We start from the raw sequence: 21,488 nt of genomic DNA on the forward strand, positions 1-21,488 counted from the left end.
GGCTGCTGCTGACGCTGCCAAGTGAAGCCCTGTCTCCCTGCCTGCGCAGGTGGCAGCTCCTGGAGGTGCAGCAGTTTGTACCTCCTTGTCTCTTGGCTGGTAGACCAGCTAGTGCCAGATAGGGGCTGAGGCTTGACTCTTTGACAACAGATGCTCTGGACTGTCCATCTTCGTTCCGTTCTCTGTAGGGGAAGCTCTAATCAGCTCTGCTCTCCATTGGGTAGTGAATTTATTTAGTGTTATGCTTGGAGATGAAATGGTATTGCAGAGCCAGAGAGGCTTGCAGTAGTTGCAGTAGAAAAGCCACGGGCAAAAACCACAGAGCCAGGAGCTGATGGGTACTTGGTTGTGAAGACAGCACACTGCTATTCTGCACCTCCAGCTTGTAGTGGAGGGTGATGGTCTGTTGAATGGGAAAGTGTCATCCACCACAAACGTTTGGTGCCCTCAGTACAGGCTGCAGCTTGAGCAGGGGCAGTGCCTGACATCCCGGCTGAGACCACATCCCCTGAGCATTGAACCAAGCAGGAAGCCAGGCAGCTCTGGTGCCTCCTAGGCTCTTAACCTGGTCCTTGTGGCAGTAAAAACCTACGTTCCTCCTTTTAGCTGGCACCCCTGTGGCCAGCAGGGGGGTTTTCCAGCTGACAAAATCTGTCTTGGCTTCAAATGGGCATTACAGTCCCCTGCTCACAGGACTGTCCTGAAGCCCTGCCCAGGCTGGGAGGGAGCAGAGCTTGTACCAAAGTTTTTTGACCAGTTAGTTTGGTCGCAGGGCTGCACGCTGAGAGATGCTCGCAAGCTGCACTGCATGCTGCACTGTCGCAGGTTAGTGACAGCTATAGCGTGGGGCAGTGAGATGGGGGTGCAGTGCCTTCGGGTCTTGTGACAGTGGTACCGCTGCCAGGCTGGTACAGCCTTTCCTGCTGGCTAGTGGGTGAGAAGCTTGTTGATCGCCATGGAGAGGGAACGCTTCCTGGTTGCCAGGAGTGGACAGGCAATTCTGTGCTGGGGTATCTTGTGATGTGGTGGGATTTGAGAGTAAAAACCTCTGAAAATTAAAATGGGGAAGGAAAGAGACCTCTTCTAGGGACACTGTAAAACTCTTTTGTAAATTATCGTGTGTTGTTTCTCCCTCCCTTCCTGGCATGAGGTGCTATTCTGGTATATCTCTTTTTTTATTTTTTGTTCTTTTTCTTTTAAATCTAATGTGCTTCCATTTTTATCAATTAACTGCCTGTCTCCTGATTCCCATGGCAACACAATAGGCTGTTGCATTTCTGGTTCCTTTGGCAGTTGGGGTGCCTGGCATGTGTCTCGGGAGCAGTAAGATTACAAAAGGGTTCTGCAGGGAGTAGGAAATACATGGGCAACGCTCACTATGCACTGCTTCTCATGCTGAACTGTTTTTCTCATCCTCTCCCTCCTACCCTTTAGAAACAAGTTTCCTTTCCCCTTTGTCTCAATTGCCTGGTGATAAGAAATGAGCAACTGAAGTGCTGTGGGAGGTCGAAAGATGTGGTGGGAGTGAGGGGATGCATGGTTTTGCTGGATGTGGGTGGCCCTTACATATAGCACAAGGCTGAGCATCTCTTCGGGGATCCTGCAAAGAAGGTTATTCCTGCTATTGCTGCAGAGCAGGTGCTCTGTTCCTCATGCTTCAACTTTCAGAGCTTACTTGAAGGGGGTTTTCTTACTCCTGTAGTGTTTCTTCACCCCTTCCTACAGCAGACGTTTCCAAGAGCTGGAAGAGTCCCTCCGCTGTTTGCACAAGGCCTTGTGCTCCCAGGGATTTCAGACACATGGCTTTCATTGACACTGTAACGAGAGCCATGTGAATAGGCTGAAGCTTCAGTTAAAACCTTTAACCTCTCCAGCTCTTGGCTGATGGGAATTTGTTTGGCTCCTGAAGTATTGATGCCCTGTCAACGTGAGGTACCCTGTGGGCCCCTAAAACTGGTGGGATGGGTTTGCAAAGAGGGCCCTAAGCACCAGGTCTGTTCTGGTTGTTATTAATGCATCATGCATGGGCTTTACGAAAGCTAATGGGAAAACTAGAGATTTGGAGTTGGATAAGATGTGCATTTAGCGGATGCTGTGTATGACTTTGATTTATAAGTTGTTGTTCAGCCCTGAAAGCTGTGACCTACAGGAAGACCATTTAAACCGAAAAGAATGAGCTGGCTAATGAACACAATAGGGTTGTAAAGCTGGAAAGCCCAAGTGGAAGAGATCCTGCTTACCGCTTGTTATGTCTTGGAGCCTGGTCCCAGCGGGAGGGAGGTGGGGAAGAGCTGCTGTTACAGTCCTGTCTAGCGAGCGAGGCTTATGTTGGACAGGGCAGCAGAGGGAGATCCTCCTGGACCAAGGAGGAGAGAGCTTTCCCTGTCGCTGGCTTCCAGGTGAGCTGCTGAGTTGGGTGCCTAATAGTGACATTCCGAGAGTTCCCTGTGGCTTCTTGATCAGCATCACTGGATAACAGCGGGGTTGGAGTAGGAAATACTCTGTCTACAGTTTTGGTTTGTTTCTCTTGTGTAACTCTGTTTTCAACTTTGTACCTGTGTTTCATAGCCTCGCTTTGCTGTTAGTGAGTTTCTTGGAACTTGTTGGTGTTTTAACTGGGGAGTCTGACTAGAACAAGATTTGTCTTCTCCAGAAGCAGCAAATCCAAATGACACAGGCGTAGCCCAGCTCTCTAGGTGCCTGTAGGCCGGAGAAAGCTCAGGAATTCTGGGCACTTGGGTGGCTTTCCCCTAAGCTGCTTAGAGGGCAGGTAACTCCAGATGTCAGGTCTTGGAGAGCAGTGCTGTCAGCTGATGTAAGTTTTGGGCTATCCTAAGATACAGGATTGAAGGCAAGTTGCTCATCACTACCTTTTGCCTTCTGAAGGACTGGTGTCCAGATGCCTACCCGGGAGGATCAGAGCTTAGTCTACTCAGACAACTCTGGATATTAATGGGTCCATCAGACCTGAAGCCAAGAAGAATGAGTTCAACTTGATTGTAGAGGCTCTTGGCTTCTCTGAAAACCTGGTGCACAAAGACATGTTAGCTGCACTGTAGAAAAACTGGTGCCTTAGTTATTTTATATGTGGGTAAGGAAGGTCATGTAAAATACCCAGTTTCTGCAATATGACCATAATAAAGATGATGAACCTTCTGGCAGTTCCTCACTTAAATCCTGTCTTTCTGAATAAATCACCTTATGCTAAAGAATAATAATGCTTCTGACTGCATTGCTGGGGACCCTGTAATTAGATTGTTTCCCTGAGATGTTATAATTACTGTAGTTTGGCAGCCTTGCCTGTCAGACAGGCACCTAAACCGAACTGAATGTATAAAGTCCGGCTAAATCTTTGGCTTTTTGGGGAACACAATGTTGCACCAAAAGTCTAATGAACTGTTCTTCCCCCCCTGCCTTTGCCCCCACAGGTCCAAATCGGTTTTTGAAGCTGTTTGCTCTTGCAGTGAAATACAGTGAGTCTAGACATGGTTTTAAATCCTGCTGCGTTGTTTTTTCAGCCTTGGGCAGCTTTCCTGCCTTTCTTTGCTTGTGCTTCACTGCTGAAAGGTTTGCTTATCCCAGCCACGTTGCAGAGGTGTTTGTGAGAGCTAATGTAACCTGTATCTTGATCGCTAACTAACAGCCGTAATAAAGACTGCTAGTGTGCTGAAACTCAGGCTCCAGTAGGACTAGAAAAACAGCTTTGATCTTTTGTGAACACAGATGCAGAGGCCCCCCCTCAAATATCTGGGCGCTTAGTTCCTTGTACAGTAGGGTTGAATTCAGCTATTCTGCTTGGCACGTTGCATACATGTGTCACAAACGTGTCAGCAGCACAAGATCTGTGTGTTGTGGCACTCTGCCGAGCATGAAACCAGGATGTAAGTGGTGTTTCTAATTTAATTTATTCTCATACCCATGAAAGGAGAGGTACATGTCACAGACGTTCTTGGCGATAAACCCCTGTAGCAATCTCTGGTTATTAAACAGTAAGAGTCTTTTTAAAATGTGACTTGCTGGTTCCTAATCTGGCTGCTTTACCATCTTGTGCTATTAAGCATTGAAATGAAAATGATTGCCTTATTTTCTGCTTATGGTTGTTTTTATGGTTCACATGGATGGAACCCTGTTTCCTTCCCACCCCTTTTTATTTAGTGTCTTTTGTAAAGACCAAAAGCTCTAAGTATCCTTATAGTCTTTATTTTTCAGTTTTTAAGGTGAAGCCAGTTCTTAGATGTAATGCCATCCCTCTAATGGAGCTCATTTTGACATACTGTCTTTTATAGGATTGAGAGTAACACAAGCTTGAGTGTCAGACATTTGCCAGAAAAAAAGAAGTTAATGAAGAACATGTGAGGTTGAGAAAACTTGGTGTGAGCTCTGTCGGGAGCACTACGGTCTCGGTTGCCCCTAACCTTTTCAGTTGGGAACAGTATTTACTGCCCTTCCTGTACCCATCACAGGATGGCCCTCTTGAACGTGCCCTGCATGCGCTGTGCGTGCCCCGTTTGGGGAATATTCACAAGAGTTGTTTCAGCTCGCTAAGCCTAGTGAGCAGATTGGAGGCAATTCTGTTCGTAAGAGGAGTTTGTATGATCGTGCTTTAACTGCTGCTCTTTCCTTGTTCAGACCAGCCACAGGTACTGCTGCCTCCCGGGAGCCACAAACAAGCTGATGCACTTATGCTGTAGAGATTTGTCAAGGGTGTTGACTCTGGAGTCTAATGAAAACCAAAGTATCAACATTAATCACTCTTAACACAACTAGTTTAGCGGAAACTGTAAGTTCTTTATCCTAGCGCTGAAGCACTGGTGCTCTTTGCATCCCCCCAACATTAGACCTTTAGCAAAGCTTTGAAGTATCTTGGTTTGAGAGCTTTTATGTTCTTCAGGCTTTCTAGGAGCTGAGACTGATCTGTCAGGCCCATTACTTCTGAAAGAGCTGTAGAAAGGGTGCAGGCTGAGCCATAGTGATGGCTGAGGCTGAGCAAGTTTCACAGTTCATTTCAGATAAGCACTCAAGTTTGGCTTGTCTCTGCAGCTGCTTAGGCTTTCTCTGTCAGCCTTCTCTGGGAGCAAATAAAAATTTCTTTCCTAGGTGTGCTTTAGGCTTTTCTGGTTGATGGTACCCAGAATTTCAGCTTAAAGTTTGGCTGAAGAGTCCAGGTAGCTTTCATTGAGCGCAGGATGTGTGGGACCAAGTCTCATTCACACACCCCCTGCACCAGCTGAGGGGGAGAAGCACACATGGGACCTCAGTGCTACCAAGAGCTGAGGATGACTGAAGGTCCACAGTGTCTGACTTGCTGGATTTTATTTTGCGAGCTTATTTCCTCAGTCTCTTGTGTGGTTTCTTTTAGGGCTTTGCTTAACCTCCTCCTTTAACCTTCAGAGAGTTTTAATGAAGTCCATCTGTCCTTGTCTTTTGTTCCCATAGGGCCTAGGCTGAAAGCCCGAAGTTTGTGATAGGAGAGTTTGACACTGGGGTCAGCAAGAGTGGGGTCATTGCAAACTTGTTTGCTCGGGTTGCCTTTGTTCCCCTTCAGATGCCAGACACATATTTAAGGGCCTCCTTGTGTATTAGAGAGAGTTTAGCCGATCAAGATTGTGCTGGAGAGTGTGAGTCGGACAGTGATTTCCAGCACCACCACCAGTTTTCCTTCTCCCAGTGCAGCAAAGCATTGCTGGAGATCTGGCTTTGGCTTGACAGGCTGATGCTGGATATAAGAGCGTTCTTTATCACAGGTTTTATTGAGTTCAGTGCATGGCGTGTCAGGCCGGGGAAGGCTGTGCATGCAGGGGTTTGTAGATGCTTCCCGTTTATAGATACACTGTTTATACTGAACATACCCCAGGTGTCTGCTCACTGCTGGCTTCTGCTCCAGCAAAGGGCATAGCAGCAGCTGGGAAAACAGAGTAATTTGCAGAGGCAGCTGCGTGGTCCCACAGGAGCTATTAGTGCCCTTGGTGGGACTCTCAATGCTTGGGCTGACTGCTTGCCTGTACCCAAACACATGGTGTTCTCCTAGCACCAGGTACTAAAACATCAGTGCCTCACTCATTTTTTTAAATTTTTTTTATTTATTTTTTGATGAAAGGGTGGCTTTGGCATCTTTCTTCAAAGCATCAGCTCATTGGTCTCCTTCTGATCCTTAAGCACTTACCACCACTCCTGTCCTTTTGAGCTTATTCACGCTAGTGCTGCCACATAAAATACCCTTTGGTGCAGTGACAGGGCTGGGGTAAGGGGGCATTGTGAAGGGCGATGAAGACATGGGGTTAGTTCTTTATGTTGTGGGTGAGACCTGCAGAAACTGAGCAGCAGATGGAGATTTCTGCGCAGCTTGCTTTCCTGCTGAGGAAGATGTGTAAGTAACGGGGTCACTCGGGTTTTAACCTTCTCCTGGTGTAAACCTGCAACCCAAGTTGTGGTCCCAGATGTTTCCTTTTTGTAAATGCCCTTTCCTGGTGTTTTGGCTGCCTTTTAGGATTTCTCCTCATTTCAAAACCTCTTTTCCCTTGATTCACAGGCTCGCCTTTACACAAGCAGGGTACCACCTCCACCGCCAGCGCCGAGAAGTCGGGTTCAAAGGTTGCCGAGGTGGGCGATGATTTCCTGGGAGACTTTGTGGTGGGCGAACGTGTCTGGGTAAATGGAGTGAAGCCAGGTGTGATCCAGTATCTTGGGGAGACGCAATTTGCTCCGGGCCAGTGGGCAGGGGTCGTTCTGGACGACCCGGTGGGTAAGAATGACGGCTCTGTCGGTGGAGTACGTTACTTTGAATGCCAGCCGCTGCAGGGGATCTTTACGCGACCGTCCAAGCTGACGCGGCAGCCCGTGGCCGAGGGCTCGGGGAGCGACGCCCCCTCCGTGGACTCCCTGACGGCTCAGAACTTGTCACTGCACTCGGGGACGGCCACGCCACCTCTCTCCACTCGCGTCATCCCCCTGCGGGAGAGCGTCCTGAACAGCGCCATGAAGACGGGGAACGAGTCTGGATCTAACCTCTCAGACAGTGGGTCTGTGAAAAAAGGGGAGAAGGACTTACGGCTTGGAGATCGTGTGCTGGTGAGTTGATCACGGGGTCCCCCTAGAAAGGCAAAGGACAAGAATTTGTCCCCTCCCTAAGTGTTCCTGCCAGGCTCAGAACAAGACAAAAGGAGGACAGAGTTGGTGATGAGGTGTGGGACAGGGTATGGTCTTGGAAAGGGGTTCCTGGGCCAAGCAGGCATTGAACTTCAGCATTCACTGTTATTTGGGATGCTGTGTCTTCTGGACATGTCTGTCTCACGTTGATGCAAGAGAACATATTCCAGAGTGTTTCTTGTATTGGACAAGTCCTGAGCCATAGAATGAGGTCAGAGAGCAACTCAAACATGAGGGAAATAGAAGAAAAATAATTGATTATTATTTTCTAATCCAGTGGTACTCCCCATAATGGTGTGTATGGGGGCTTTCGAGGCATTTGCAACAGATTGCCTTGTTGCATGTGGTTGTACATACTCTGCAAGTATTTGCAAGAATCTCTCCTAGCTGGTTGCTCCCGTTTTGGTGCTTCAGTTTTTGTGTTGGGTATGACACTAACTCCTTTCCTGTACAGAAAGCGACTTACAATTATTTTTATAAAAGGGCAGGACTTTGGGAGAGATCATTGTACTGATGGATGGGTTCTTCACATCTGATTTCTGTTGTTGTTTCATTATCTAGAATACAGTACCTGATGACTTTAAACCAAAACGCCATCCTGGCACTAAGAATGGCTTACTGGAAGTTTGCCATCAGGCTTGTCACTGTTTGTGTCCTAGCAAAGGTGTAGTACTTTCAGAGGAGGTTTAGAAGGGAAAGAAGTATATCAAAACATAGGAAAAACTGAGTTTAGTTTTACAGTTCTGTAAAAGAGTTTAGTTTTGTTTACTGTGTATGATACATGCTGTGGTAGCAAATACTGGAAGAGCCAAGCATTTGAGCACAGATCTGTTGTGACCGTATCCTCAGTAATATCCCTGGATTGAAAAGCTAAAGGTGACTGACAGCGATGACAGGTTGCAGAGGCTTAGTCTTGTGCATCCTGGACAATTTGGCTCCCATTTAAAGTTAGCTGTGGAGCGTTTCCTTTGAGACACCTGGTTCCAATACTAATAGTGGTAGTAGGGGAGTGTAGACAGACTTGCCATCTGGTTAATAACAGGGGTTTGGTAGAACTTGGCTCCACAGTCAATGTGAATCAGGAGGAGTGTGTGCAGGGGGGTGTCGGAGGTAGTCTCAAATGTCCTCTGTGGAGAGTGGATTTTTCTGCTGGCAGTAGCAGCAACCCTGGGCAGGCTGTGGCTCAAGCTGTTGGAGCAGATTCCTTTGCTCTCTGCAGCCCCATGGGGACTGTGGGGAGCTGGGCTGTGTTAGAGCAGCCCTGGGTGGCTGGGGAGCACCGAGTGGCTGTGACAGACCACATGTGTCTTCAGAGTCAAAACTTCATGTGCCGCAATCTACTCTGAGGATTTCAGGATCTATTGTGTCCAAGTGTCAGGCATCTCTGGTGTTACAAATACACTTTCGAAGCTAGCAATACACTTGCACATCAAAACACTGTTGAGTAGTCCAATAGTTTTCGTTTTATTAAAAAACAAACAAACAAAAACCAAAAAAAAACCCAAACAAACAAACAAAAACCAACAACAACACCCCCCCCCCAGCAATTTTAAGTTTGTTCATTTTCAGAGGGGAAAAAAGTGGGTTCTGCTTATGCCCACTGGATATAACACTTAGTAAATTTAGTGTGAACACATGGGCTTATAGACCTAGCTGTAGAGGGAAGACAGTTTTATATTCTCAAATTTTCCCCAAAGTGTGCATTACATTCTGTATCACAGCAGGACCTGACGGCTGCTCAAGGGTTTGTCACTTGTCTGTCGTCTTCCTGACTTCGCCAGAGTCTGCCCCTCTTTGCTCCCCATCCCTACTGTCAGCAAAGGTGCTGCTGTCCCTGCTGGTCCCAGGGGAAGGGGTGGGCAGGGAAAGGCCGCAGAGACATTCTCTGCTTACACGTGTTAAAGCAGCCACACATGGGGAAAAATGAACCTGGGGAATCTCTGTCCTTTGATCAGTTTATTTGTTTGCTCCCATTTTCTCCTTTACCTGTTGCAGGGAGTGGGGGGAGTGCTCAGGTGAGAACTTCCCATTTTAGGAGCAGCAGTTGTAGCAGCTAAACTGCAAAATATAAAATCTATGGTAAACTTGGCTCTGTTCTTTCTGAACCAGGCAGGCAATGGATTAGCATTCTCCAGACTTAATTGTTTAACCCCTCTCTTCTCCTGACTGTGAGCTTGCCCAGGCAGGGTCTGTCCACTCAGTGGGGCTTACCTCAGTGTGGGGCCCATGCAGATTGAGATTTCAGTGTACCCATGCGATACAAACTGTTAGCATTTCACCCCTTCGCTTCTGTTGAGTTGTTTTTGGGGTATTGGTTGGGTTTTTGGTTGGTTGGTTTTAATGAAGGTGCATCCTTAACAGCCTTCCCTCCCTTCCTGCTGATTTGTCCACCCCAGATATTGTAAGATAAAATTTGTGCTATGACTTGTGTAATAAACAGCTCCAAAAGAGCAAATCTGGAATGAGCTCAGCATCTCACTGGCTGTAGAAGGAATGCTCAGCTTACAGAAACATCAGGACTTGTTTGCATGCAGTGGTAAAGGTGCAAGAAAAGAACCAATAATGACAACAAGAAGGAATAATTTGGTATTATGGTTTAGTAACATGTGCTTGGCTTGGCAGATGGCTTTTTTTAGCAATGGAAATGTCTGCTGATCGTGTTTGGTGTTTGAATACATAAACAATAATACTGGGTTAACCTGAGTTGCCTCAATTCCCTGAGTAAATATTTGTTCTTGTCCTCTATGGATTGGTATGGTTTTAGTTGTCTTCATTACTCTTAGTCCATGCTTTTCTGAAAGGTTATCTTTTTATTCAAGAGTGGCTTTCAGGCAGATGGGGTCCACCAAAGGCTTTTCAAGTGAGGGAGGACATGTGTTTTCTGTAATTGCTCAGTGGATGGAGCACAGGGTTGCAGGGGTCCCTTCCAGGTCTGTAAGACCAACACCTGGCTCCTCTCCGTTCTGGTCATTTCCTGCTAGTGGTTTTCTTTAACTTCATTAAAGTGCATCATAGCTTGAAGACATTTCTGCTTTTCAATGACTTTGTTCCGAGACCCTTTCTGACTCTCTAGCAGTTGCGAAAAGTGACTTTCAGTTTTCCATTAGAAGCTTTCCATTAGAAGAATTAGATAATATTTGCCTTTGGCACTTTCTAAGTCAGACTTTTTCCCAGAAATGCAAAAATTGCATTAAAGAGATGAAAACCCTACCCTAGTATTGTAGAACTCATCTCTTGAAGTCTGGCAAATGAATATGGAACAATTAACCTTCCCTTTAGTAAGAATGGAGCTTCCCAAAGTATGATAGTCACTGGAGTGCTGCTCTTAATGTGAGGCTGGCTTGTTGCCTTTCTCCAGGGAAAGAAGGGATGGAAACAGAGCAATGGAGCAGCTGAGCATTTTCTGCTTGGGAGGAATCTCTGCTGTGTTTTTTGCCTGAGAAAATGTATTTTACATGCTTTGAGGGAAGGCTTTCTCAGCCGAAATGAGCAGCTGAACTTGTTCCACCCTGGATGTGGTTGCTTTTTTAAGAAGGGTGGGAAGGAGGTGGCTGTTCTCTGTATGTCAGTCTAAATAAAAAATAATAATTTAAAAAAAAATTTCCTTTTAATAGAGATATTCTGCCCTTCAGCCATCCTTCAGTCTCCTAACTGGGATTGCACTCTTCAGTACTGAAATGTCGTGATGAGCAAGACTATTTAAGGGCCAGGTTCTATCCAATGGCTAATTGACTCTGCTGCTGTGGGCTGTTGCCCCAGATACCCTTCGGATGGATTTGAGGTTTGTAATTTTGCTAGAACTTGTAGACGGCCAAAACCAGAATAGATGCTGGCGTAGCAGAAGCAGCACTAGCAGGGAGATTCCACTGGAGAGGCACCTTGGCTGATGGACCAGCAGGGCTGCCACAGCGGGCCGGTTAGGCTGGTGGAAATAGACCCTGGGCTCCCCCCTGAGCCTGGGATTTTAATGATTTACTCCTCTGGATGCTGCAAAGTGGTTTTGCCTGTAGTGTGTTGCAACCTCTGGCTCCTGGCAAATGACAGAAAACTCTCTTGAATAAACTAATCATGTCCTTTTCTTTAGCATCCTTCCTGCACGCTTCTGCCCCAAACCTGCTCTGCCAACCTGGAGCTGCAGAAAGCCTTTAACCAACTGAGTGAAAAAAACCATTTCCATTAAAGGCTCCCGGGCAAGGAGAATTGCAGCCTAAGCCCTTTTCTTTGGGCAGAGACAACTCTGCTGCTGCCAGCTTGCTTTGAGCTATTTCAGTGCCTGAGACTGAAGCCTTGCTGCTGTGAGGGCACATGAGGTGTTATGAAGGAAGGACTCGTGCTCTCGATTTTCCTTGTTAACCATCAGAGCTCTGCCAGCTTGCTGGGGTCTTAGCAGCAATGCTCCTGTATGAGCTTTACAGACGAACAACCACAAGACTTAGTTCCTTATTGCAAACCAGGCAGGAAAGAGGGAAGGGTACTGTTCGGTAGTTCTTCCAAGGTAGTATTTTGAGGAAAGGTGGTTTTAGTAGCCTGCTTTCAGCTCTGTCCCTAAGGAGACCAGCAATTGCTGTGTCATGACTGGATAGTGTAGCAGTACAGCAGAGCCAAGACCTTGCATGGGGGCGTGGGAATGATAGATCTCTGTCCCTGTGGAGTTTTGTGACAGGCACTGGGAAGTGCAGTCTTCCACTTGTTTGCAGGATTCAAGAGACAGGAAAACCTCTAGCTCTCCTAGTCCATGCTCTTTCCTCACCATATAAGATTGTTGCCCCTGTGTGGTGTGAAATACAGCATGACTGCTGTTGTCACGGGAGCACGTGTTCCATGTTACTGCACTGAAACGAAGAGGAAATAAATAGCCCAAAGCAACCGCCCTGCCCTGCTGCCACATTAACCCTGTGAGGCTTTTTGTGCACGCACACACCCTCCTAACCATTCATTTGGGCTGATGTGTTGGCCAGTCCTTGTCTTCTGTGCAATATCTGTCATTAAATAGGAGTTGTAAGTGGCCTGTGGTGGAACAAACTGTATTATTAACGTGGGCGGACTTTGTATCAGAGACAGCCTCAGGAGGGGATGCTGTAATTCTAGGCTTTCCTCTTGCACCACATCCCTAGGACGTTATTTTCTCACTGGTGCCTGAAAGACAAATGTGCACGAATATCTTGCATCAGCTGCGCTGTCAGACTCATCCCTGTGCAACACTGACTTGGGCTGTGGGCATGGGAAGGCACAGAGGTAAATGGTTGCGTTAAAAGAAACTACAAAAATTCCTGTAACTTCACATAGTTACAGACTATCCCGTAATGTAGTTACACAGACTGTCCTGTAATTCCTGGCTGTCTCTTTCTCCCCTCACCCTAAAAGCCAGTTCTGGCATTTGTGAAGTATCTGGTCAGCCAAAACTGCTGATGGTTGGATGCCACCTGAAGTAAGTTATATTTACAGACAAACCTGACCCCAAGCCAGATCTCCACCTTGCCACTACCTTGCTGAGCGCTGTCCCTGGCTGTCAGCTGGGACACAGCCCCAGTAGGTGATGCCATGCCTTTCCCATAGGTACGTGCATTGCCCCCCTGTACTTACAGCTCGTTATTTCATGTGATCTGCAATGGCTGGACCCACACCCCCATGCTGCTGCAGAAAGCACCCTCTGTAAATTAAGCCTTGTACGATAATCTGCTGCCATCAATGCCTAGAAGAGCACGTGAGCTAAATCTCAGGTCGGGTAGAAACAGGCTCCTTATCTGGGCGGGTGAGTCTGTGGGGGAAAACCAAGGGAAAGGATGCTGCTTTTGTTACGTGCTGGGTACGGCCTGCAGCTCAAACTGGTGCAAGCAGCTCCCAACAAAGGGGAGCTCGAATTCTTGTTAGTATCATCCCATAATAGTGTAAAGTGAGCTTGTGTGCTGCGCATTAAAGTAGTTGAAGATCCTCAGAGTAAAGAAAGTGTCCTGTGTCTGCCCTTTCCGCACTGTCCCCCTCCTCTCTCTTCCCACAGGTGAGCAGTGGGAGAGTCTCACGGCTCCACTGGGACCCAGCATGAGACACGGGAGCCCTGCAGAGGAGGCGTGTCAGTGCGCTGTACTTGGGCGTTTATTGTTCCCGCCTCGACCCTCTGCTCAGCAGCACTGTCTTGCAGAAATGCTTTGGAAAGCAAGTATCTCAGCTGAGAAAATAAATTTCGATGGGTAAATTAGAATTCTAAGCAGACAGTACAACATCATCTCCATGGTTTCTGCCTGGGGATGCACTCAAGCAGGCGTCTACAGCCGTTGCTGACCCCTGAGCTGTGCATGACATGGTGGGGAACAGTCCCTGTTAGCCTGAATGACACTTAGAAATCTACTTTTTTTGCTTCGTAAGTACTATTGGAGTTTATTGCGAGCAGTGCCCTGCCCACAGGCCCTGGGCTCGGGACAGCTGTTAAGAGGTTCTTGCTGAGAGCCAGAAACTGCTGTGGGGTGAGCAGGGAGGACATGGGGGGGAAAAGGGCAAACGCAGGCTGGAGGGAGTCTGACTTGCAGCAGCCAGATTGAGATAGGGCCTGGTGCTAATTTGGTAAATTATTTAAATGATATATTAGCAGCTCTGATGAAGACAGTGTCTGGAAGGATTAGTGTTATTGTCTTTTCAGCCCTGGGATACTGGTCTGGATCCAATTTTGTCATTTTGATGAGAAAACTATAGTAAAACACAACATCAGTGATACTACAGTTAGCAGGGAAGGCGTGTGGATGACCTCCTTCTATGAGTGCACGTTGCTTTTCTGACTCGCCAGTTAGGACACAGACCTGTTAAATATTCCTGGCTTCATTTTGGTGTGAAGGTCGAGGCCAAGACTATCTCTTGAGGCTATTGGAGATCTTTTGTGGAGGAAAGGCCAGGTCAGGAAGATGGTCTTTAGTCAAAGGCATGAAAAAGACATCAGAGGTGAAACACTGGCACAGGTTGCCTAAGGAAGCTGTGGATGCTCCATCCCTGGCAGTGCTCAAGACCAGGTTGGTTGGAGCCTTGAGCAACCTGGTCTGGTGGGAGGTGTCCCTGCCATGGCAGAGGGGTTGGAACTAGATGATCTTTGGGGTCCCTTCCAACCCAAACCATTCTATGACTCTATGATGTGTTGTTTCCGTTTTTTGGAGCTTCAAGACAGAGCTATTTCTAGCTGCTTTTTGTCGTGTTTTCTTTTGGTTTTTTAAACCCACTATAACTAAAACTGCTAACACTTTACATTTGGTGAAATCCCATTCTCTTGGACACGAATAATCTCAGTAATAGTTTTGGTAAGGTAACTATTAAAGGCTTCTCAGAAAAGCTCTGTGAGTTTTGTTCATTTTTGAACAAATCTTGTCAACTATAAAAGTCATGGTGCGTCTGAGCTCACTGGCAACTCGTTGACTCTGTGCTGTCTCATACTTTAGCGAAGAGATGGGTTGCCCTGTCCAGTTTGTCTTTGCTTAACTCCAGACACTCGGCAAGTTGAAGGTGTGGTTGTGGCTCTGATTAACGTGCCAGGCTGAGAGATGCAGACAAGTTTTCCATAGAGAAACTCGTGACTCAGGGTGGCACTGATGCTAATGGCAAGCAGAGATGGTGCTGGGATGGAAATCCTCTGCTCTCTACGTGATGATGGCAGTCGTGTTAGCGCGGTAGTAGCCAGCCACGCTCGGCTGTCGTCCACGCCCGGGTTGTGGAGCACGATATCAGAGCTGGGCATGGGCAGAAGGGGCGGCTGTGAGCTGCTGTGAGTTAGGCTGTGCAATTGCTTACGTCCCTGGCTTTCACAAGCTGCTTTTTATCCTCCTTCCAAGGAGGATTTATTGATTTATTGAACGGTTTGGTAGAACCAAATGCTTCTGTTCTGATGAGGCCGTTTTGTGTGCTGATACGACCTGCCAGCTGACTTTTTCCAAAATGCATTACTTATGTTAGCAGCATTAGCAGATTATCAGGGCTGAATAAATCTGCATGTCTGAGTCGGATGAATTTTCTAGGCTCTCCACCCCGAAGAGTTTCTGCGTGCCTGCCAAAAGATGGGAAGCTCAACAAGAGGGTCGAGCACTGGCATGTGAATGTGACAGCCCGATACTGGCTTCTGACTGTACTGCCAGCCCCGTCGGGATGCGGGGAGCCCAGGCTGTCAGAGAACAGATGTGTCCGTTCTGGCTCGGGGGAGAAGATAATGCTGTATGGCGAGGGTGTATTTTATAGAAGAGATGGCAGAATAATTAGTGCTTGAAAGAGGAAATAAAATATATTGCTTTGGAAGCAGAGAATCATATTGCTGTTTGGGGGAGTGTTAGACCTGATCTGCGCTTAGCATCTTCACTGATGTAAGGCTTTCGGGTAGGTACGTGACCTGCTCTCTTACTGCACGGTTTTGGTGGTGGCATAATTAGATTAATGATGTGTGTATTAAGTCAGTGGGGCTCGTTATTTTCTCTCTTGTTTGGAAACCAGCTTTTCTCAAAATAAGTACTACCTATGGGAATGTGAGTGGTTCTATTGTTTGTGTGGACAGAGGAATGTGGCCCTCTGGTAGATGCCCCAGTATAGCATGGTAAGAGTCACACTGGTGGAGGGAGCTCATCAGGTTTTTAAGGTATTTACATGAGGCTCTGTGGGGTTGGGATCATGTGGGTTGGGAAAGGAAATGTTGCTCAATATCTGTAATTAAAACTCAATAAAAATAAAATTGAGTGAGTTCCTATAAATGACATTAAGATGAATTACACCTATATTGAGTTCAACTTGCAGCTAAAGAAATGTATTAGAATGGCATTAAATCATTGCATTAATATTAAGAGGCTAAATCTGTATAAACTCAAATAAATCAAAAAGGGTTTGACTGGGAGTGATAGGTAAAGAATTTTACTGCAACTGTTCGAATCTGTAACTTGCCAAATACCTAATACTGAATGCAGTGTAGGACCAGAAAGCTTTCTTGTGATACTTTTCCTGTTGGCAAATATTTTCCTCACTCCTATGGCAAAGAGAATAACAACAAAGGTTTTTCCGTAAGCAGCACTTTGAATCCCTAGGGGGAGAAGTTACAGGAGACTGACTCAAGCTGTGTGCTGCAGCACAGGCTCTGAGGACTTCAGGCAGGACCCAGACTTCAGAGCTGTGTTCTCCAGTCTGTTCAGGTGCAGTTATTTTTAGGCTGGGAAAACTTTCTCCTTTGCATAAGCAATTTTCAGAATTTTTGGGGATTCAGAGTTGGTAAATCTGTGACATCCCTACACCCGAATATACAATCTGGAGATTTCTGCATTTGACTGTCACTGTTTTCTGTATTACTCTGTTGATATGTGTATAAGTAAAATTTAATATTAAGAAAATTAATAACAACCAGTCATTCAAGATAAAGCTGCAAATTTAAATTTAAATGTTTTTAAGCTTTCTTCCTTGAACCTAGGGTTTAGCAGAGATAGGCTAAAAACCATTTAAATCCTCTGCTGATTTACTTGAAGTAAAAACCTTCAGAAGAACCCTCCTACTTTTCAGCCTGTCTTTTCTCAGCACAAGTATCTCAGCAAACCTGTAGGAGCTTCCAGTGCAAGGGCAGAGGCAGCTGCTGCTCAGTGAAACGTGCTGTCAGAGCAGTGATCAAAACAAAGCTTCGTGCGCTCCTGATTTACACTCTCCTAGAGTCTGCTCAGCACGCTGAAAGCTTTACGTGTGCATATGGGAGCAAAAGGTGTGACTTAGATTTATTTCTTCATGGAAGGGGGGGAAAAAAAAAATCTGTGGTAGTGGAAGCCTGGCAGTGAAATGAGACTCTTTCCCGTGCAGCTCACTGGCGCCGTGGATTGATGTAGAACGTGGAGGTACGTGGAGGGTTTTTTCTGTCCTAGACATCTCTATTTTGAGAGGTTTGCTGGGAGGGCTGCTTGCTGTTTCCTAGCAAACCCTGTTTGGGGACAAGCTGAAGAGTGATGAGTGCCTTCCTGGCTCAGCTTGTCCCTTTGGTGTCCTGTCCCAGTACTGCTCAGGACTGCCAGCTGAAAGAGCACAGGATGGAAACCCCGTTAGTGCAGATCTTGGTCCTTTACAGAAGGCAGGTGTAAGCTGCTCTTGAAGGGCTTAAACTCCTTCGTGGCCTCACAAGTATCTCTGTGCAATTAGTTGATGCCTTGAAATGTGTTTTCGTTATATTTGTTCTGACATCTTCCAGGCTGGCAGCTCCAAAAGTGGGAGTTTGTCAACTTGCTTGTAGTTATTGGAAAGACATCTTCAGTGCCAGGAGAACTTGATGTGAAAACTATCTGTTCTGGTTTCACTAGATCTGAAACAGAAAATACCGGTGTCTTCCTGCCGCCCACCCCCTCCCAACTGTCCCAGCAGAGCCAGCGCTGCTGTCTCTAACCCTCGGCATCTTGTCTCCAACAGGTTGGTGGGACAAAGACAGGAGTTGTGCGCTACGTGGGAGAGACGGATTTTGCCAAAGGAGAGTGGTGTGGCGTGGAGCTGGATGAACCCCTGGGGAAGAACGACGGGGCAGTTGCTGGTACAAGGTACTGTGCGCTCTCAAACGCAGCCAGGGGCATGCAGGGTCCTACGCACCTCCTAGGGTGACTGGGGGCCAGATACCATTTGGACCTGGGAGGAAGAGTTAGGGCTGTGTTTGGTTGGACATTGTGGGTTGGAGGAGTCCAGTTTTGAGTCTTTTAGGCTTTGGGATAGCTTTGGGATAGCTTTGCAGGGGGATCAATAGAAACCTCATCACTGGAGCATTTTAAAGCAGGATCAGATAACGTCTGTGAAGAAATAACCTGAGTGGCTTCAGGAAACAGGAGAGAGTAGGGAGGGAAGGTAACTTGTAGTGGGATTTCGGTTTTGCTGGAAATTGATTTTGTGATTGTATTAGCTCTGCTTTCTACCACACATCCCCTTCATAAACTTTTGTCTTGCACTGTATCTATAATTCACCCTGTCAGAACTATAGAAGATAAAGATTTGACTTTTTTTTTTCTCCTTCCCCTCAGCTTAGTGTTATTTGTTCTGTTCTTTCTGGGGACGAATCTCCAGAGATCTGAAAGAACAATTGGTGGTTGTTGTCTATCTTCGTGCTAATTCTGCAGTGTGACAGCTGTCTGCTGATTGATCTTACCACCTCTGACTGACTCCATAGGCACCTCCACTATTTTCTTTTCAAAAAAAGCCCTTGTTAGTATCCGTAAAACTAGGCAGGGACATCTCAATAGGCTTGCTGAGAAGCTGTTTCTGTTCACGTGGAAGTTAGGTAAGGGAATGACCCCAGCCTCAGATCTTGAGCTTGCAGATGCTCAAATCTGAGTTACACAGCAGCACTTTGACCCTGCTTCAAATACAGGTGCAACTAATTCCTTACAAGTTCCTTTATGGGGAAATATTGTTGATTGAAGCTTCTTAAGGGAATCTTGTGTGACAGGAGAGATTTAACTTTGAAACTGAGGAGCTGAAGGTTCCTCCCTTGTTAGATCTCAGGTTCTGTAATAAAGGTTTCTTGTCTTGGGTCAGCCTTGTTTTGTCCAGCAGCCATGTGCTTTTATTTAAAATAAGGGAAATGCTGCCCTGTTCAATGTCAGGACAAGAAAGCAGTAAATGATCGGCAGCAGATGGCTGAGTTCCAGCCCAGTCTCAAAAAAACCAGGATGGTGGAGAGTAAGTCATGGAGTGAATCCAAGTCCCTGCTTTCTGTCTCATACACTACAAATTTTCTCTAAGATTGATCTTCAGGGTGCTCAGAAATGATTTATTGTCTGTCTGCATGTGGAAGGTGTGTAAGGCAGATGTGAGAGTAAGGGGTGCTCCCTCTACCCCTCATCCTCACACCTCTATTGCTGTGTTTTGAAAATCTGACTTCTGGAAGTCATCTATCTTCTGAAACTGCTACATCTTGGCTGAGGTTGTTACGGTATGTGCCCTGTCTGCAAGACTTATCCTTTGTTTCACACTTTATCAAGAGCAGGAAGAACTGAGCTCCACAGCAGGAATTGGGGAGCAGGAGTGAATTAAGAGATTTGGATTAAACAAGGGAGGTTGAGGGAAGTCTGTAAGGCATCCCTGCCCCTTGCATCCAGGCTGATTTTGCAGATCTTGTAGCGATAATGGATACTAGCCGATACAGCAGTGGTACATGTGGACTCTCCAGCTGAAGGGTGCTCTGTCTGCCAAGGATCTGGCATCTGGCTGCAAGTTTGCAGCATTGCCCCTCTTTGTCCTTTGAGCCTTCATCCAACCTTCTGATTTTCTTATAGTGTGTGCCTATTTCATCAGTAGTGTTTTGGAGGAGAAGCTACCATAGCAAAACAGACTCCCTTGGTGCATGCAGGCACCCCTCAGACAGTCTTCTCCGTGTTTGCCATGTCCAAGCGGGATTTCTTATAGGGCCCTGAGCTTGTGCTGCTGGAATCAGCCTGGGCAGAGACCATCCAGGACTCTGGAGTGTCTCTGCTTTGGTGGCTGTTGCCATCTAGTGAGCGTCCTTGGCCTGGCTGCCTGAGACCGGTGCTTGCTGCTGCAGTAGCAATCCGCTACAGAAGGAGAGTTGAGTCCAAGGAGCTGAATCCGAGACAGTGGAGACTGGTGGAAGTAGGAGAGGCAACGTGTGGGCAAATGAGCGATCAAATGGGCAACTGCCATGGGCAACTCCAGTGGAGCTGGTGGTGAATTGACTGATAACTGTGGAGGGTCACTCTGATTTTCCTGCAGGTTCAAGAAGGGGCTCCAGGTCTGGATGTGCGGCAAGGGAAGTTTGAAGGGCCAAGGGAAGGTTGAAGGGCCAGGGTTTCCCAAGCAGCTTGTGGAGGCAGCCTGCAGGCTGTGGTTCAGCAGCAGTGCCCGAGAGGACAGGATCGCAGTGGTGAGGCCCTCTCCGTGCATCAGATTGGTGCTGCTGAGACACTGTTCGCTGCATCTGCTTTCTTGGAGGCTAGAGAGGGGCTGGTGTGGTTTTTTTGGTTTCTTATCCACAAAGGCCAGCAAGTTCCACTTACTCATCTCTAGTATAATTACCTGCTTATTTTACTGTTCTTCCTTTTCTGCCTCTGCTCTCATGGGAGTCTTTGCCCGCTAAACTGCCCATGCATTTGCTTTCACAGAGGCTGAAACATGCCAGCCTTGGACACTGAAGATTATTTTTTATCTATTTCAAAATTTCCTGCGCTGTTTACCACCTGCAGTTTGCACTGCCATCACACCACCACTTTTCTTCCCTGTTTCTTTTCTGTAATGTGAATATAGAACTCTTTAGCACTCAGTGAGAGCAGCTCTTGGTTTTCAAGCAGATTTTTTTTCCTGCCAAGCGTTCTGGACCCTGCTTCTGAGCTATAAAAGTTAATTGCAACCACTTCCAGTTTGGACTAAAAGAAAATGAGCAGGTATAGTGATGCAAGGTTGGACTTGCTAAGAGCTGTCAGGGGGGCTTTTGAGGGAACTTAGCCTTTGGCATTGTTGTACAGCCGCGAATACCAGTCTACACTTAGACCAGGTAGAGCTGTGGAAGGGGCTGTGCCATGCTATTGGTCTGCCTGTGCCTGCTGCAGTTTGAGACTATGATGCTGAGCAGGGTTTTGGCTGGTTTGCAAGAAGTCAGACTGATTTTTCTTCCTTGGGTTGCTGTTCTGCAGCGAGGTCAGCCTGCGGTATGGCTGGTTTTCCAAACCCAGGGGCCTGTGTTGGCAGCAAGCAGAGGGGGCTAAGTGATTTTGGGTTGTAGAGGGGTTTTTTCAGGATTGTTACAGAAAAAATTGGGCTTGAGCAGATGTTTGAAAATGAATTGCTTTTTCATCTGGCTGGAGATCAGGCTGTTCTCTGGCCTCCCAAGCACACAGAGGTCTGCCTGTGACACAGCCGTGTGGCTGCCAGCACTTAAAAATAAAAGGGAATCGGGGAAGCAGCTGTTCACATCTGGAGAGAGAGAACTTGTGCTAGCAAAGCTGGATTTGTGTCATTTATTCATTAGGACCTGGTTTTTTATGTTAACATAGGACAGGCTGTTATATGGCCCAGTATTTAGCCCTAGCCTTGATATGTAGCCTGTGAGAAAGAAATCTTAAAGGAGATGGTTTTCTGTGTTGGCTGCTCCCTTGAAACAAGTGGATGTGATGCCTAGAGGTGAGCTGGTTTCACTTGCTGCAGTGCTGCTGGCCAGCAACAGATAAACCCTGGCTTGAGCCAGTCAGCCCAAGCTCTGAAGGGGTTTCCAAGGTTTGACACTGTGGGTTTTGGCTCACTTGTATTCTGTAAAAGGGCCCCAGAGAGACATAATCATCGGGCTCACTGCAATTGTGGAAGACGACTTGCACTGTAATGATCTGATCCTCCCTTTTTTATACTTGCCTCGTTCTGAGTTTATTTGC

General features: G+C 46.9%; 1 protein-coding gene across 1 annotated transcript in view; it reads left to right on the forward strand.

The window, feature by feature from the left end:
- Positions 1-21,488, forward strand: part of CLIP2 (CAP-Gly domain containing linker protein 2) — a 58,155-nt gene that overhangs the window by 14,977 nt on the left and 21,690 nt on the right. Inside the window, exons 2-3 of the mRNA XM_009953694.2 lie at positions 6,530-7,068; positions 17,536-17,660. Coding sequence (XP_009951996.1) covers positions 6,530-7,068; positions 17,536-17,660 — 664 coding nt within the window. The remainder of the gene's footprint in view (positions 1-6,529; positions 7,069-17,535; positions 17,661-21,488) is intronic.

This window comes from Leptosomus discolor, chromosome 18 (genome assembly GCF_034619465.1).
Source record: "Leptosomus discolor isolate bLepDis1 chromosome 18, bLepDis1.hap2, whole genome shotgun sequence".
NCBI lineage: Eukaryota > Metazoa > Chordata > Aves > Leptosomiformes > Leptosomidae > Leptosomus > Leptosomus discolor.